The 18,726-nt window shown below is 42.9% G+C and overlaps 1 protein-coding gene across 1 annotated transcript in view; it reads left to right on the top strand.

Annotated features, from left to right (window-relative positions):
* UPF2 (UPF2 regulator of nonsense mediated mRNA decay) overlaps positions 1-14,546 on the top strand; it is a 140,508-nt gene extending 125,962 nt beyond the window's left edge. The window contains 2 exon segments of the mRNA XM_044982034.1: positions 10,831-10,891; positions 13,291-14,546. Coding sequence (XP_044837969.1) covers positions 10,831-10,864 — 34 coding nt within the window. The 3' untranslated portion in view covers positions 10,865-10,891; positions 13,291-14,546.
* Positions 14,547-18,726: the final 4,180 nt, after the last annotated feature.

Here is an 18,726-nt window from a genome sequence, read left to right as displayed (position 1 = left end):
CTGCTTTGAGCCAGGGGGTTGGACTAGATGATCTTCTGAGGTGCCTTCCAACCAGGGCCGCCCAGAGGGGGGGGCAAAGGGGGCAATTTGCTCCGGGCTCCGCAGGGGCCCCCAAGAGAAGAGCGGAGGCTCCCGCCTCCGCCCCTCTCCTGGAGCCTCAGCACATCAAGCGCCGAGACTCCGGCCGAGCCCCTGAGCTCCGAGCCGCGTCGTGAGGGGGCGGGGCTGGGAGCTCCAACGGGGCCTGAGCCCCGCCCCGCTCAGAGCGCCGTGGGGAGGGGGCGGGCAGCTCCCTCCGCTCGGCGTGGAGCTCCCAGCCCCGCCCCCCCACCACGCGGCTCTGAGCGGGACGGAGCTCAGGCCCTGCCGGCGGACGCGCTCGGTAAGAGGCCGGGGCCGGGGCCAGGCGGCGGGGGGGGAGAGAAGCGGGGGCCGGGGCCGGGCGGGGGGGGAGAGAAGCGGCGGGGGGCCTGGCGGGGGGCCGGGCGGGGGGGGGGGGGGAGAAGCGGCGGCCGGGGCGAAGCGGCGGGGGGGCGGCCGGGGCCAGGCGGGGGGGGGAGAGAAGCGGCGCGGGGGGGGGAAGCGGGACCCGCCACCGTCGAAGCGCAGCCCGGTCTTCGGCGGCGGGGGGCCCCTTCTGTTCCGGGACCCGCTGCCGAAGTGCCCGGAAGGCCCGCGGGGGGCACCCCCCCCCCCGCCACCGAATTACCGCCGAAGACCGGGCTGCGCTTCGGCGGCGGGTCCCGCTTCGGCAGTAATTCGGCGGCGGGCGGCTCCCGCCGCGGGTCTTCGGGGCACTTTGGCGGCGGGTCCCGGAACGGAAGGGCCCCCCGCCGCCAAAGACCCCGGGCCCCCGGAATCCTCTGGGCGGCCCTGCTTCCAACCCTGATATTCTATGACTCTAAAAGTTCCTGAGGGGGGGCTGCTTCCTGTGTACCTGGTTGCTGTGCAGCAGAGTTGAAAAGGATCTCCAGAGCAGTCACAGCAGACATGGCTGGCCCTAGGCCAAATGGCACACTAGGCAAGGAGCATCTTTGGCAGCCCCCCTTCATTTGTTAAACTTTTGAATACCTTATTTTTTTATTGCATTTGTAGCCCATTTCACAACTTTGATGCACAATTTGCATATATTATTTATCCCTGTCATATAAGATGATAAATTTGCATGCTAGAATCTGTAAATCTGTTTTTATTCATGCCATATATAAGCAAACTAAAAGACGTTTATTTCCTCGAAGCTTATAGAAACTTTTTAATTTTAAGAATAACTGAAATATACTAACATCAAGAAATTGAACTGTGCACCAACATTGGATGGACCAGTATTAAATAGTGTTACCATAGGTGACAACCTTAGAAAGTTAACCTTAGTCCTTTTATTCAAAAGTTCACTTTTCTCACCTTTGCCTTCGTGAACTGAAGCAGTGTCAGAGAGATCCAAAGACTGGCCAACGGCATTTTCAAGCAATAAAGTAGCAAGCAATGTCAGTCTCATCAGCCATGGTTGATCAAAGATGTGTTTTAATGAGGCTGAGATTCGAAAAGCTGTGCTCAGCATTCTCAGCTGTGACCAGCAGTGTGAACAGAATTCTTAGTTATCCACACATTAGGAAAAGTATCTTTCAGTTCTGCTTCATGAATGAATTGGAGAACTTGGAGTGGAGAGTGCTTCCCGTGTTGCAAACTGTCACAGATGTTGTCCTATTCGACATAGAGGTCTTTATCATTGATGTCAGAACATTCCCCATGTATCAGCATCTGGTGAAGGTCCATAGAATTGTTCAAGCATTTTTCTGTGCACCAGCAGCTTACTAAGGTCATTCAAAAAAACCCAGGTCTTTTCGTGATGCTTCATTTGTCCAAACCTTTCTTCAGTGGACACTCAAACAGTGTCAATGAGCAAGCAAAAAAACTTCATCTCGAATTTTTCTTCTGAGCTTGCCATCACCTCATCTGTGCTCTCATAACCAAACTCTCTCTTCTTCCAGTAAATACAAGTTTCTGTGAAGACAGGCTCCACTCCTAAGTTTTCCGCCATTTCTTTGGTAGCAGTGATGGCATCTTCAAATCCATTGTCTTTGTAGGCCACAATGAAATCAAGGCAGTTTCTCATCAAAGTAGTAGCAGTTGCGATGTCCATTGACTGAGTTTGCAATGCCTTGCTTACGACATTTACTTGGAACAGGATATTTATGCCAAACCACAACTGAGAGCAGAAATTTGAAGTCAGTGATCTAGTTTGCCAGGCTTTGCGCCTTGTGTTGGATTCTGGCTTTGGCTTTACTCAACTGTGCCAGTTCCATCAGGGCATCATAAAGGTCAATCACTTGGTACCTCACTGGCCTTATGTTGTCAATGAGGCTCTCCCAGCGAGTGTCATTTAATGGCTTCACAGTCAGATTTGTGTCATTGTCCATAAGGATCTTCCACCTGATAGCTGATGCTGAAAACAGGGCGTATATCCTTTGCAGTACTCCGAAGAGAGAGACTGAATCTAAAGAAGATGATGCTGCATCTGCCATAACCCAGTTGAGAATGGCTGCCCCAAAGCATGAAGAAAGCTCTTGGATTCAGTGCAAGGATCCTTGCCTGGACACCACTGTTTCTTCCCTTTATGTTCATGCTCTTGTCATAGTCTTGGCTGCTGCAGTCCTGAAGCTTTATTTTATTCTCATTCAAAACGTTCATAAACAGTCTGCTAGGCCTTTTCCAGTAGAGTCGTCCACAGACCGGAAACAGATAAAGCATTCCTTTACTTGGATACACCCATCCTCGTCATCAACAAATCTTACTGTAAATGACATTTTTTCACTGATTAATGTCAGCAGTGCAGTCCACTGTTAAGGTGTAGTACTTCACTTTATCGAACCGCATCAGTGTTATCAAGCACCTTCCTTGCCATAAGGTCAATCAATTTGTTTTTCTATTCTATTTTCCCTTTTGTTGCTAACAACAAAAACAGCACACCAACCCCAGACGGTTACCTAAGTTGCCTGCCCCTACATCCAGCCCTGACAGTGGAGCATTGTGGGGCATCTCCCGGAGGTCAATTCAGTTGACTTACACAATGCTGCATCTACACTGCCTCTCTTATCAACCCATCAACATCAAATTAAGCGCTACACCTCTTGCGGAAGTGGAGTAATTGAGTCAACATAACAGGCGAGTTAGGTCGGCAGAAGGGACTTTGTAATGTAGTTGCATACGTTATGTCGACATAAGGCTGCTTCTATCAACCTAAGTTGTAGACCAGGCCTGAGATCGATGGGAAAAACTTCGCATCTCAGTTCAGCCTTCCTACAGGAACAGCTGAGCCTGTGGTGTGTGCAAGCTCAGGCCTGGACCACATTACAGATTTTTGCTGGCATAGCTGTGTCAGCTGAGAGTGTGAAGAAAAAAAATCGCATCCCCTAACCAACATAGCTATGCTAGCAGAACACCTAGTGTAGATGCAACCGCATAGAGTGTTTCTGTTGGCATAGGTAATGTCATTTGGGGAGGTGGTGTAACTACGGTACATCTGCTGGTTTATATTGAGTCTCTACTAGAGGGTTCTTCCGACAAAGTTATACTGGCTATGGAGTGTAGACAAGGCTTCTGAACCACTCTTCTGAACCACTGAATTATTATAACCTCTGCAGGCCTTTGTTTAATAAGTATTTATATATTAATCTCTTACAAATATCTATCTCAACAATATGTATTAGAAAAGCAGTAGAGTGTTCCTTTAAATGCAGCTGCCAGACCAGCAGAGAGACAATTTAAGCCTTTTTATAAAGTCTGAGTTTTTTGCAGATTAATAGCTACTTCTAAATACCATTCTGAAATACTTCTATTTTAAAATCATCTAAAAAGACAGCATTTTAGGCTTTCACAATGAGGTAGGTATCTTCAGAGTGAGCTAAGCCAGATTTTTGTAGTAAAGAGCTTTAAATGGTTCCTCTTTTGCAAGCTGTAGAATCGGTGCTTACCACTCTGCCTGTATTGTATGTTATGCTGTAATTTATCTAATGTGCCTTTTAGTCAATAACCTCTGTAGGGCAAGAGCCAGAGACCTCTTCTGTGTTCAGCAAATTTATGTGTTGTACATGTTGATTGCATGTTTATCTACATGTTGATTACACTGTATAAATAAGCAATATTTAATGCAGTCTGAAAAAAGTGAGGGGGCCTATCAGAACCCCAGCCAAAGTAAATTTTCATACACTTGATTCAGACAATTCACAATTTCTAGTGTGTGTGTGTATTTCCATAGTTGAATGCCATTTTTAACTTATTATGCTATTTATACTTACTAGTTTTTTGTTTTTTTTTAATGAAGCAACAAGTCTCATACAAATTATTAGAACAAGCACGTACTGGAGTTTGGCAGAATGGATTGGAGGTTTAACTGAGATTCAGGTTGGGGGATCTCTGCTAATAGCGGGCTGCAGGGTGCAGTGACATTCATTGGGTTGGGGTGTCTCTGGGGATACAGGGCTGGGAATGCAGTGACATTCAGTGAAGTTGGAGGATCTCAGTGGTGAAAGTGCTCTGACAGTCACTGCAGATGGGAGTGAGTCCTGGGAACCTATTCTGGGGCTGTTGCTTCTGCAGGCTCCTGCAGCTCGCAGCCCCTGGCTCCACTGTGCTCCACAAGGGACACAGGCCCTTGTGTGTGACTGAGAAGTGGGTAGTGCTTGCCATGGGGAAAGTGGAGTGAGTGGACTCCCAGGTGCTGTATGATGCAGCAGGTCTGGTAGAAGTTCTGCACCCCTATGCAACTCCCCACTCAAGCTTTTAAAAAAAAAATTCCTGGTTTTGTGTGTCTGTTTGTCTCTCTCATACTCACGCTTAAAGCACAGTAAATAAGGGGTCACAGAATAGTGAACACAAGCTTGAAGAATGCCTTAACGCTTAGGGCTCCTTTGAGATACCCTTTACTCGCACCTTACTCCCATTGACTTCAGAGAGACTTGTGGTGTAAAGTGCTGTTGGTTGTGAGCAAGGGTATTGCAATCTGGCCTCTAGGTTAGGAATTTCCTGTTTCAATAAGCACTGCTTTTCTAATGTGAGAGTGAGTTAGCAAAGCAGCATATTTGTTTTTCCATTTACGGGATGGGTGCTCTCTCCTTTCTTCTTCTTTTTCCGTGTGTGCCTATTACTGATAGGACTGATACACTGTGGGGTTCATTTCACACAGTAATGAGTCAGGGCTCAGTGACCGTAATATTTACTAAAAATAGTGGCATGTTTGCTTTAAGGAAGGCAGGTGGTTGTTGTTGTTGTTCTAAAACTTCCTGGTTGGATTCATGCCAGTAAAAGTTCTGGGTGTGTTATATTGGAATCACAGTCTGAGATTGCTTTTAATTAAATATTTGTACAAGGATTTTAAACAATCTGCAAGTGGTGGAGAAATTGGCATGGTGTTTCACCCATACTTTTGTATTATTAGTGATGACATAAACCTCAACATTTGTAATGTGCCGGAAAGCTACTGACAGATGGAGCCATCCTGCTGAAACGTTTAAAAAATGTTAACTGTAGCATCTGTAACTTGGAGGGGTGTGTATTGGGGGCAGGGTTGTTTTACAATGATCCCCTGTGTCCCGATCTCCTGGCCTCATGGTGGGGCTCCCTCTGGTAGATTCTAGTATCACAAAGTGACATGCCCAGGAGCAGCGCCACCATGATGCAGGCACAGGCTATGGAGCTGCGCACAGTTTTTTGTGCGAAGGAGTGAATGCGCGCACACACACACACACACTGTGTTTTTGCCTCCTTGGTTTCATGATTTCTGTGGGTGTACTTGAACTCATGAACCCCTGCTAACGCCAACCCTACATGGTACTAACCCAGGCTCTGCCCACAGCTCCTGCTTGTGACCCCTTCTGGTCATATTTGCATGTCTTCCTTCCTGGCCATTCATCCCATCATCCTGTTGCCCACTCTACCAATTCTTGATGAAAGTGGAAAAGGAGGGGAAAGAAGCCCCATAACTTCCACTGGCCAAGAGGGAGCAGGAGCTAGTAGAATGGGGAACCCCTCCTTGACCAAGAGGAGCAGCAAGGATCTTTGTGGCAGAAGCAGCATCTACAACAGCTGGCTGGCTTTACTCTCCCACAGTTCTGAATTCCCTAGCAAGCCAAATGCTTCAGCTACCTGACACAGCCCTAATTCAAAAGCTGAAGTTTTCAATTTTAGCACTTCTTGCTGTGTTTGATCATGGCATTCATGTCAGGAGAGATGTGGGAAAAGCTGGTGCTTAGGTACCTACTGTTCCTGTTCAAGGCCTGTTTGTGTTGAGACTTACCCTTAAAAACAGGATTTAATCCCTTTGTTTAACCAGTTTGTTTAAAGATTTTAGTTTCTAAATTTGACATGATTCCTTTTCAGAGGAAAATTGAATTTTCTGGGTGAAATACTTCACTTTCCATAATACATATTTTTTTTAATTTTTAAAAACATTGAGCATTTGGTCTTCTATTTTTTTACCGGAGCAGTCTTAGTAATGTGATAACAGATTCTCAAACTTTCCATACTACTACACCTCATTGACTATATTTTAAGAAATTCCATTGCAATTAATGTTAACAATAGCATCTAGTTTTTATGGATCTAGTCAATCATGTCAGTAGTTCAGTCATTCTTAAGCAATATTACTACGATGTCTGAGATCTCAAGCAATCGTTACCTTGTGTCTAGTTAATGTGCATGCTGTATTTTTGTCTAGATACACATGCTATACTTATTGCTGTGATGTCTGGGCACTGTAAACAGTAGAATTAAATATTATAAAAGATCTCTGTTCCTTGCCACTCCCTGGAGTCTCCCGTTTGTGTGATGAACTAGGAGTACAAATAAGTTTGCTGACCTCATACTTCTAGTCCAGTGACTCAAACTTTTGCACTGGTGACCCCTTTCACACAGCAAGCCTCTGACTGTGACCCCCCTTAAAATTAAAACAGTTTTTATATATTTAACACCATTATAAATGCTGGAGGCAAAGCAGGGTTTGGGGTGGAGGCTGACAGCACACGACCCCCCCGTGTAATAACCTCATGACCCCCTGAGGGGTCCTGACCCCCAGTTCTAGTCATTAGATTCTTGCAAGATCTTGGACCATAAACCAAAGGAATTTTATTGTTGTTGTTGTTAGATTTTCTGCTTGCTTAGTGTAAGGTCTAAGGACCTGCTGGTCTTACTCAATCTTGGAATTCTTGTTGGGTCTCAGTAGAAACCCAAGACTTACTGGGCATAAAGGCAATCTACCATCAGCTCCCTAACGACATTGTCCTTCCAGATCAAGGTTGAGGTACACTGGTGGACTAGAGTGGGGAAAGTTTGCACTACCACTTCCTGTTCTGCACTGGTTCTGTGCATAATGCTAGGACTTCAGTCCTTAAAACTGTCAATCTGATACTTTCACAGGAGTCGTCATAATTTTTTAGTCTTTGTTCAGGAAGGATAGCCCCACTACTAAGCTATTCTAGTATAAATCTCAGGTGTAGATTCTTGTTTCAAATAAAGTAAATACCTTTTAAAAATATATTTAATACTTTTGGGAAATATATCTAAGAAGGCCAGAATGGTTTAAACTATATTCAGATTGCTTAACTGATTTGATTCTATATTATTCAACATTGTTGTAGCCGTTTTGGTCCCAGAATATTAGAAGCACAGTGGGTGAGGTAATATCTTTTGTTGGACTGTCTTCTGTTGGTGAGAGAGACAAGCTTTTGAACTTACAGAGAGCTCTTCTTCAGATCTGGGAAATATACACAAGCAACATGAAGTTTGGGCCTGTGTTTTAAAGATATAAATCATCTATTAATAAATGCAACAGAAAATGCAAAGAAGAAATTTAAGCACAGGAATAGTGATTTTCATGCCATCTTTAACCTCTATTTTGCTTTAAAAGACATCTCCTTTTAATAGCGATCGCTTAAATACTAATTGCTTTTTCAGAAGTTTATCATGGAAAGAGAAAATAATTATCTGATCTACATCAAAGAGCATGCTTCTAAGAGGTGGTTTGTTTACGAGAAGAGTAAACCTCACCAATTAGTCTCAGTAGTGTAAACTCCTTCACTTATGGGATTGCATACCTAATGCTCTGTAAGAAGACACTTCTTATGATTGTCTGCTGGTTGACAAACCTAATCAGATTGGATTTCAATGAAACAATTTGTCATGACAGTTTTGGGATCACTTTTTTTACATCTGTCTGATTTTTTTTTCCTATAACCAATTTAAATGAGAAATGAAGCATAAAGACAATAACAGGATGTTGGGCTTTTATTACCCAAATATTCATTAAAATCCCATAATAAAGCCTGTTTTATTAATGCTGAGAAATAAAGGCAAGCTTAACAAAGGAAAATTTAGATCTGCTAACATGATAGTTTCCTGTTTCTGCTACTGAGCAAGGGTACTGCATGTATAACTCTCCATACAGCTGTCCTTTTGTGACCCATCTTCTTGCATTTCTCTCTTCTTTCAACTTTACTTCTCTTCTCTTCTCACAACTCCACTTTAAAGTTGACTACATTTGACTTAACATGTCTTTCTTTGTCTACACTAGGTACTAGGACTAGTAATTTTCCAAGACTAGACAAGCTCTATATGTTGGTATATCACAATTCCCAGATTTTTGCCAGACTTCATCCTTATTTTGATTCGGCCTCTTCTGAAATCCTTATCTGGCTCCCATATTCGCTTTCTCCTATTGGCTTTCTCAGTCCCTACCCTTTTAAAAGGGGGAGTGGAAAGGCTGTAGCAACATTACATTCTTGCCTCGAGGAATATGATCTATTGCTCTCATCCTGTTTTTTCCTAGGCATCCTAACCACTTCAAATTCAAACACTGGTGCCTTGGTTTTCAAAACTCTGAAATAGTTCTGCTTTCCACCACAATCCGCAGCCATCTTCATCCACTCCCTCCAATCTTGGCCTCTTCGCAGTCCCCTCTTCAATTCTTTTCTCTTGCTGTGCCACAAGCAGCTGCCTTTACGCAAACCCACACACGTTTCTCCCTTCCTCTCTCAAATTTCTGTAGTACTGGTGAATCCCAGCAGAGCAGTGTATTGTTCCCCCTGCTCCTAAGAGTATGTGTACAAAGCAACTAGACACCCGTGGCCGACACGTGCCAGCCGACTCAGGCTTGCAGGGCTCCAGGCTGTCAGCTGTTTGATTGCTGGGTGGACTTCCAGGTTCTGGGACCCTCCTGCCTCACAGAGAAATGTGGGTGGGTGGGTGCGTACGTGTCCTAGAGCTTGGGCTCCAGCCTGAGCCCAGAAGTCTACACGGTAATGAAACAGCCCCACAGCCCAAGTCCGGCAAGCCCAAGTTGGCTGGCATGGGCCAGCCATGGGTTTTTCTTTGCTGTGTAAACATACTGTAAGTGCCACCTGCAAGGGATGAGAAACCCCAGTCTCTGGGATACTGCAGGACTTTGTGTTCAGGAGGCTGCACAGGAATTGAGCAAGACCAGGGTGGTTAGAAGCGGGTGTAGAGCTCTAGGGCCCATTCCTATGTGTCTCCTACCTGTTCATACCAGCATGTGAGCGCTCACTGGGTTCCCAGAGGTGGGGGAGATGTGTGGTTCTCATTCACGTAAATCAGGTGGGTAGGCAGTGCTACAGTTAGTGTTAAGGGGAATGAAAAGCAAATTTGTATTGATCTGCTTTACCTCTTTGTCTTTTGAAGTTTTTTTAAATAAAGGATGTTAAATTTTGATCTGCAACAACCTGCTCAGAGCATTGCAGTTTCATGGCAGTCTGGAAAGTACTACACTTTAGGATACTTTCCTTATATTACCAGTTCAAATACAGTGGTTAATAGCCAGCTTTGTGGTTTGGTTTTGCTTCAAGGTATCTTATTGTTTGCAAGCATGAGCATGTAAAATAGTTTATTAAAGTAACTTCAACTCTTGCTCTTAGCTATTTATATTAGGATACTGTAAGTCAGGCGGGTCTAGGGCTGTGTGAATGTGAAAACAATACTTTTAATGAATAAAGCTTGCGTGATGTATTCATCTAAGTCTATTCAGCCTACAAAAACTGATCTGAGCAGTCTCCACCCTATACTAGACCCATAATGTGCACTCTGAAACTTAACTGACGTGTCAAAGGAACAGCCTTACTGTACATGGAGATTGATAGCTCTTGTTTCTTGTCTAGTGTTTCCCTTTTCTTCTGGCATCCAAAGGGATAGACTAAAACAAAGTGTGTAATCTGAAGAAAAGGTGTGTTTGAGAAATATTGCCTTTCAGCCAACTTCATACCTGTTAACATGTTTAGATTAATGCTTGGAGTCAGTCATTGAGATTTCCTCCGTCCCATGTATAGTCAACTATTATTCCTGTGTATAAAAATCTATCTGAGGTACTTACATGGCCACACACTACTGTAATATCCAAAAGCCTCACAAGCTTTATCCTCAGCACCGCTGTGAGGTAAGGAAGTGCTGTTATTTCCGTTTTACAGATGGTGAACTAAGGCACAGAGACATTAAGTGACTTGTCCAAGGTCACACAGGAAGTCTGTGGCAAAGCAGGGACTTGAATCCAGGCCTTGAAATTCCTAAGCTAGTACTCCAACCTCTGTTTGTGTTCACGTGCATATCCATATTACTTGTTATTGGTGTGCATGGTTCTTTAAGGACTGGGTCCCTGCCCTGAAGATCATACAATCCAAACTGAGGTGGTAGTAAAGCAAGAAAACACCACTATGAGCAACATAAGATGTAAGAAGGAAAACTGCTAATGAAACAGTAATGTTTAAAAAGAAATCAGATGCTCATTGCGTGTCTATTTCGTGTTATTCCTGTTTCTTTGTTTAACACGGTCAGGCGCGAGAGAGGGAACAGACAGCGCCGAAGCTGAGATTAGTCATGGAAAGCACACCGAAAAGTGAGTTTTGAGAGGAGGTATTTGGAGGAGGCCGAAAGAGGGCACTTGGCACGCAAGAAGAAAGAGGTTACTTCAGGAATGAAAAGGGCATGGAGTTTTGGGTTGGTGGTGGAGACAAAAGGGTTGAGTGGAAATCTGTAACTTGAGTATCTGGTGCATTAACCAACCATAAGAGTTTTGCTCTTATGATTTGCAGTCAGCAGATCCCCTTGGTGGACTTACTCTCAAGGATTACTACTTATGCAACAAGACACTGTTTTTCATGAGAGTAGGTATATTATCCTGGGAATCCTGCCCACGTTCCAATTTGGGTCATTACATTCTGTGTTACCTATCTAAATCACCCTGTTTCAAATGTGTATGGCAGTGTTCCCCCCAACCTTTTTCGTCTGGCAGGCGCCAGACAACAAGCCACGGAGGACCGTGGCGGCGGACGAGCATCTGCTGAAATTCCGCCAACAAGCGGCAACATCAATAGGCATCGCCACCGAAATGCTGCCAACAATGTCATCCAGAGGCGTCGCCACCAAAATACCGCCAAAAATCGTGGCATTTTGGCGGCAATGCCTCTGGATGATGGAGCTTGTTGGCGGCATTTCAGCGTATACCCGTCCACTGGCCAGTACGAAGGCACACTTAAATGCCCCGGCGGGCGCCATGGCGCCCATGGGCACCACGTTGGGCACCCCTGGTGTATGGGGTTCTTCACTTCCTGACCTAAACTGTAGTGTACTTTGCACTTTTAAATAGTTGCAATGTTCTACTTCAGACATGGCTGCGTTACAGCGGTGGATGAAGTGAGCCCTGTATATTCCTTATCTATTTTGTGGGATGCAGTCAACATTAAAGCACGTTACAAATATTAGAAATGCAAAGTAAATTTTGCAGATAACAAAAAAATGCAGAAAAGATTCAATTTTAGTATCCTATTTTCAGATGCTCATTTGTCTAAAAACATTTCCATATTTTATCTAGTCTAAAGGTAATGTTGGTCAGATGTTTGTGTTTTGGTCAAGGGCTAACGTAGATGGATAGTCTTTCCCCATTTTAAGAAATTATAATTTTTTTTAGTCGTGCCTATAACACAAAAGGCTCTAACTGGAAACTGTTCATGAAAATATTTCTTAATAAAGGGAGTTTAGCAGCTTGACAAGGTTTGGGAGGAACACATTTAGTAATAGAAAAGTTTTATAAGTAACTGAAATATTATTTTTGAACATGCTCAGTGGGCTTCTTCTAAGATTTTTAGCAGTCTACTCTTGCCCGTCTGCTTTGTGACATGACAGATACAAAAGATAGGGAGAACTGTGTATTCTCTACTTTTTCTATCACAAATATAGGGGCAGCTGTTAGTGGGATAATTTGCATGAGGGAGATTGTTACTGCATCGGAACACATGCATCCAAACCCAAAAATTGCATCAATAGTAGACAGGAAGAAATTGTGTTTAAAAAAAAAATGCAGATCGAACTGTTTTTGCAAAATTCTGTGGCATTCTATAATTGTTTCATTTAATTAAAGATATGAACATTCAAGCTTCTTCCTTTGCAAAGATATAGCCTGTGCCACTTATTTTGCAAAAAGCACTACAGAAATCTATATTAATGTAACACTAAAGTCACACAGTTGAAATAACAGTAAAAAAAATACATAAAGATTCCAATGGTAATGTTAACTTAGCCCTATTGCATATCCTGTATATTTTATTGCATACATTTAACAGCATAAACAGAAATATGCAAACATACTATGTGTAACCTTGGTCCCTTTATATCACATCTCACCATACTGGTATAATCTTTCATTTACATTTACATTCTTTTACCCAGATAGAACTATTTTACCCTGATAGAATTGCTTCACATATTAGGTATAACCTAAGATTTTAATGTCACTACAAGTTTTTTCAGAACATTTCAGTATTTGACTCTAGAAAGCCCAGCTCTAGTTTTTCTTTAAATTTTACCCACATCTGTTACATCTTGTACAGCAAGAAAGCAAAGTCTATTTTAAGTGAAGTAAAAATCAACTTACATTTCGACAATGGTGCATGCTTACTCAGTAGCCTTGTCTCACAGTAGTCAGTTTTTGTGCTTGAAGTGAAGCTTAGCTTCCCCATTTTTGGAGGAGATGGGTCAGGAAGGAGAATTTCTCTGATCAGTCTCCTGGGATTTGTTTGCATGGTGGTATATTTGCCCTCCTTTGACACACACAATTTTTGTAAAAGTATTTATAAAGTGAAAAGATGGAATTTAAAGTATATAAACTACAAGGGGTAGGAATGGCCATAAAGCAGATCCAGATATGAAGGACTCAGTGGCCAACTTTAAGTTCTGTACAACTGCATGGTTTTTGGTCCTTCAAGGTTAATATATTTCCTTTCTTTCTCCCCCTTTTAGGAGACGTTGATCCAGCAGCAAGTGTCATTTCATTAGGTCCTGTATCTCTGATGTTGTGGATAGTGGAGTTCTCCAGCAATTAAATGAGAGCCGTGGACACATCTCAGCATGTCAGTCTAGAGAGTTCAGAATCGAAACCTGGGACAGGCTGGAGCCGTGGGGAAGAAACACCAGCCTCCACTAAAAACAGAACAAGTGGAAGCTTCCAAGTCATGGCCTACAAAAAAAGCATTTTGTTACAGGAACCGTGTGAGGGTTAATCTTCTCATGAGAATGGAAGTAAATAAATGAGATGGTTAACTTGACCAGTGAGCAGTTCAGTTACAACAAAGAGCAATTAAAAATAAGATGGATTACACTGGAACGGAAAGGGTTTTGATGGCTCGATGTGAGGAAAAACAAAGGAAGTTCTAAACCCAGTGGGAGTTATATTATCTCTGAATCGAGCATTCTGTGGCAGAAGAATATTCTTTTGGGGGCTTCAAGTCTACAGTAGAAAAGTGTAGAGCAAGCAGTAAAATCTTATCGCAAACCCTGACATGTAGGATGACAAAATTATGATCAATTACCAAACATCAGATACTCCACAGAGGGCAGTCTTTTGTTTTAACAATAACCTTTTTCTAAAAGGAATAGGCGGGAGGGGGAAAATCAAACAGAGGCAAGGAGATAAAATTGTCTGAGGTTAAAGACAAAATGTGAAGTTTATTGACACAGTGTTTACCCAAATTGCATAGAACAGCCTGACACCAGCCTAAGAACAGGGATATAGTTGAGCCCATTGTAAGTATCATTGAAAACCAAAATGTGCCAGTCAGCATGACAGAAGGACATCAAAGAGCGGATCCAAATGTTTCGTCGACCTTCACGGGTTGACAAGCCTTTGTGTCTAAAAAAGAGAGGGGAAAAAAAGTCTGGAAATAAATAGAATTTTTATTTTATTTTTTTTCTAGGTAGAAAAGAGGTTTCTTGGTCCGTTTCTGACAATCTGTTATTTATTAGTATAGTTGTGTTTTTTTGTTCGCTTTCAGGTAGGTGTAGTACATTCAGTTAAAGAGCACATCTGTATGCTACTACTTGATTAAATCTTTTTTTCTAGCTCTTTTAAAATTCTTTCTACCACTGGTTTGGTTTTTGCATGTAGAATAAAAAGACTTGTAAAATTGTAACATTTCATACAGAAATGCCGCCCGATCTTCACCAGCTTCAGAAATCTGACCTTTGCCGATGCTGCAATAAAGTGTTGTAATTTAGAATTAGTGTCTCTCTCTCTCTTTAAGTTCATTTTGAAGTAAATGATTGTCTGAAATTATATTAATACATTATGTACTATATGCCCTTAAGGATATTTTTGGCCAGTATTTCACTTATTTGAGTGTCATAAGGAGTATATGGCATTGTACAAACATGAGATGGTCCCTGCCCCAACAAGCTGACAAACTAGATCAGACACAGATAGTACTGAACAGTCTTCGAGAGAGCCTGAATTCCCTCTGGCTGCTGTCTAGGTTCTCTCCTCACTCCTAATCTATTTGTATTAGAGAGGTAGATATATTTTACATTTTTCACAATTTCTTTATGTGGACAGATTAATCATTTTTCAGATTCTTCTATTGACTGAATGCTGTCCCCAGAGTACTGATTACAATTATATTTCAAGTTGGTAAAATATTAACATCTTACTTTCCAAAAGATACTGAAAAATTAGAGTCAGGAGAAGAGCAACAAAGTTAGACTTCAAAAAAGCAACAGAGAGTCCGGTGGCACCTTAAAGACTAACTGATGATTGTAGCATGAGCTTTCGTGGGTGAATACCCACTTCGTCAGACACATGTTAGACTTGGGTAGTGTTAAGATATGAAGAAAGGCTAAAATGAAGACATTACAGGTGCTGTACTGTCTCTTCTTTTCTCTCAGTGCTCCCCATACTGGTGCACAGGCAACAATAAGGCAGCCTGATTCAAATGCAGAGCAGCAATGAATGTGGAGGGAGAGAAAGGACTTGAGGGAAAGGGTTTGGATAAGGAGCGGGGAGAGGGCAGGGGCAGAAGATAGCATGAGAAGAAGGGAAGAGAGGCAAGTGTTGTGGGGAGGGACAGACAGAAGCAGAGTGGAGGAAATATGGATAGACGCCAAGGATGGGCAGGGGGAGGAATTAAATGGGGAGGAGCTGAGGGGGTGTTAAAGGCAAAGGAGGGGTGGAAGCAGAACCAGGAACTGAGAATGGGTAAAAGCTGGCAGGATGGGCAGAAGTCATGAAGGCTAGTGGGCCAGGTGGGGATGAATATAGGTAAGAGCTGGGGAGAGAGGGTAAGAGCAGGAGATAGGGACAGGCCTTGGGGAACGGGCAGAAGGGTCTGTAATCACTAGAGTAATCCCAGGTTCTGTAAGGAAATGAGACACTTTTTGAGGTTACCCGAGGTGTCTAGGGTAAATTACTATCGCCTGCTTACAGCGGGAGGGAGCCCTGTCTGTGTCTTACCAGAGGAAACTCCCCAGTGTCTGGCAACACAGACGCTCTGCTCCGGGTAAACTGTCATGGGATAAGAGGGAAGGGCCTCTTATGGATCAGTAACTGCTTAAAAGATAGGAAACAAAGGATAGGAGTAAATGGTCAGTTTTCAAAATGGAGAGAGATAAATATTGGTGTTCTCCAGGGGTCTATACTGAGACCAATATTGTTCAACAGAGTCATAAATAGGGCTCTGCCAAATTCATGGGCCATTTTGGTCAATTTCACAGTCACAGGATTTTTAAAATCATAAATGTCATTTCAGGTATTTAAATCTGCAATTTCAAGGCAGTGTAACTGTAGGGGTCCTGACTCAAAAAGGAGTTGTGGGGATCGCAAGGTGGTTATAAGGGGGTCGTGGTATTGCCACCCTTACTTCTGCGCTGGTGGGGCGCTGCCTTCAGAGCTGAGTGCCTGGCCAGCAGCCACTGCTCTCTGGTCACCCAGTTCTGAAGGCAGCACAGAAGTAAGGATGGCAATACTGTGATTTCCCCACCACCAACCCCTGGACCCCATTTTGATTTGGAACCCCCAGTTTGAGAAATGCTGGTCTCCCCTGTGAAATCCATATAGGATAGGGTAAAGGTACACAAAAGGCCAGATTTCACAGTCCACCCTGTGTTTTTCATGGCTGTGAATTTGCTAGGGCTCTATTCACAAATGAGCTAGAAAAAGGGGTAAACAGTGAGGTGGCAAAATTTGCAGATGATACAAAACTACTCACGATAGTTAAGTCCAAAGCTAACTGCGAAGAGTTACAAAGGGATCTCACAAAACTGGGTGACGGGGCAACAAAATGGCAGATGAAATTCGGTGTTGATAAATGCAAAGTAATGCACATCGGAAAACTATACATATAAAATGATGGGGTCTCAATTAGCGATTACCACTCAAGAAAGAGATCTGGGAGTCACGGATAGTTCTCTGAAAACATCCACTCAATGTAAAGAGTCAGTCAGAAAAGCTAACAATGTTGGAAATCATTAGGAAAGGGATAGATAAGACAGAAGATATCATATTGCTTTTATATAAATCCATGAATATTGTGTGCAGATCTGATTGCCTCATCTCAAAAAAAGATGTATTGGAATTGGAAAAGATACAGAAAAGGGCAACAAAAATGTTAATGGTTATAGAACAGCTTCCATATGAGGAGAGATTAATAAGACTGGGACTCTTCAGCTTGCAAAAGAGACAACTAAGGGAGGGCTAGGACAGAGGTCTATAAAATCATGATTGGTGTGGCAAAAGTAAATAAGGAACAGTTATTTACTCATAACACAAGAACTAGGGGTCATGAAATGAAATTAATAGGCAGCAGGTTTAAAACAAAAAGTGTTTTCACACAACTCACAAAGGATGTTGTGAAGGCCAAGGTTATAACAGGGTTCAAAAAAGAACTAATAAAAAAAAAATAAGGTAATAATTGGAGATATACCAATCTCCTAGAACTGGAAGGGACCTCGAAAGGTCATTGAGTCCAGCCCCCTGCCTTCACTAGCAGGACCAATTTTTGCCCCAGATCCCTAAGTGGCCTCCTCAAGGATTGAACTCACAACCCTGGGTTTAGCAGGCCAATGCTCAAACCACTGAGCTATCCCTCCCCCAAAGTTCATGGAAGATAGGTCCATTAATGGCTATAGCCAGGATGCACAGGGATGGTGTCCCTACCCTCTGTTTGCCAGGGAATGGATCAGTTGATAATTACCTGTTCTGTTCATTCCTTCTGAAGCACCTGGCATTGGCCACTGTCGAAAGGATACTGGGCTAGATGGACCACTAGTATGACCCAGTATGGCTATTCTTGTGTAAACCTGCTCATGACTCATGGAGGGGCAGTACACAGTTGGGGTCAACATGACATTTTTGTTTCAGTTTAATACGTTTTTAAGAACACTAAGGTTGCAAAGTCAAGCCTGCAAAAGGTTGCCTGTGCAACTTAAATTCAGACCCACTGTGCACATGTATTATAATAGCCTTTAATGATTAGGAGAATCTTGACCAATTACCAAACATCCTTGCTAAGGATCTTCATGGGCAGCAGAGTTGTATAACTGCCAGCTTTGACAGTGCCATTTGATGGTAAGTTACAGTTATAATACAATTTGAGTAACGAATTTCTGCTTGATCGCTAGGAAACTGGAAATTTTGTAACAAGCCACATTCCAAATGTATGTCCAGTGGTAAAGAACCATTTTTAAAGGTGGTAACTAAGGAAGTGACTTAGTTTGTGGAAAAGCAGATCTAAGTTAATAACTCTAAGGGTGGTTAAGCTCTGGAAAGGCTTCCAAGGAACGTTGTGGAGTTGTCGTCATTAGAGGTTTTTAAGAACAGGTTAAACATCTGGGATGCTCTAGGGTTACTGGGTCCTGCCTCAGCATGGGGGGATGGATTAGTTGACTTCTTAAGGTCTCTTCCAGTCCTGCCTTTCTACGATTCTGTGGAATACAGCTCACCTACAAAACTTGCTTGAACTTCAAGCAGGGCATCTAGCGCTTTTAGGTGAGGCAGCTGGAGCACATTACCCATAGGTCCAGCTTTCCAGAAGCAGGTGGTGCCGGGGGCTTCAACCCAGTAGTGTGACTATATAGAGGCAAGGAAACACTTTGAACTACAAGTACCGATTGGTAAATGCTCTTATGTTGGAACATTGTATTCCTGTCACATTTCTCACTTGAATAAACATCCCTGTCTCTCTAGGGTGTTCAGTCTTTTACGATGTCGTCATTTCATTAGCTCTCCGATCCTTTAGGAGGAAGAAATCCAAATGCTACTTCTGATATAGTCAAAGAAAAAAAAAAGTTGTAAGGATGTTTTAATGTATCACAAAGGTGCAGCCCCCACCCCTTTTTGCGATTTAACCTTTAATATAATTTCCCTTTAAAACTGATAACTTCGCTAGTTAGTGAGGAGCTGCCATTTCA

The sequence above is a fragment of the Mauremys mutica genome, chromosome 1 (genome assembly GCF_020497125.1).
Source record: "Mauremys mutica isolate MM-2020 ecotype Southern chromosome 1, ASM2049712v1, whole genome shotgun sequence".
NCBI lineage: Eukaryota > Metazoa > Chordata > Testudines > Geoemydidae > Mauremys > Mauremys mutica.
This window is presented reverse-complemented; position numbering and strand designations above follow the sequence as displayed.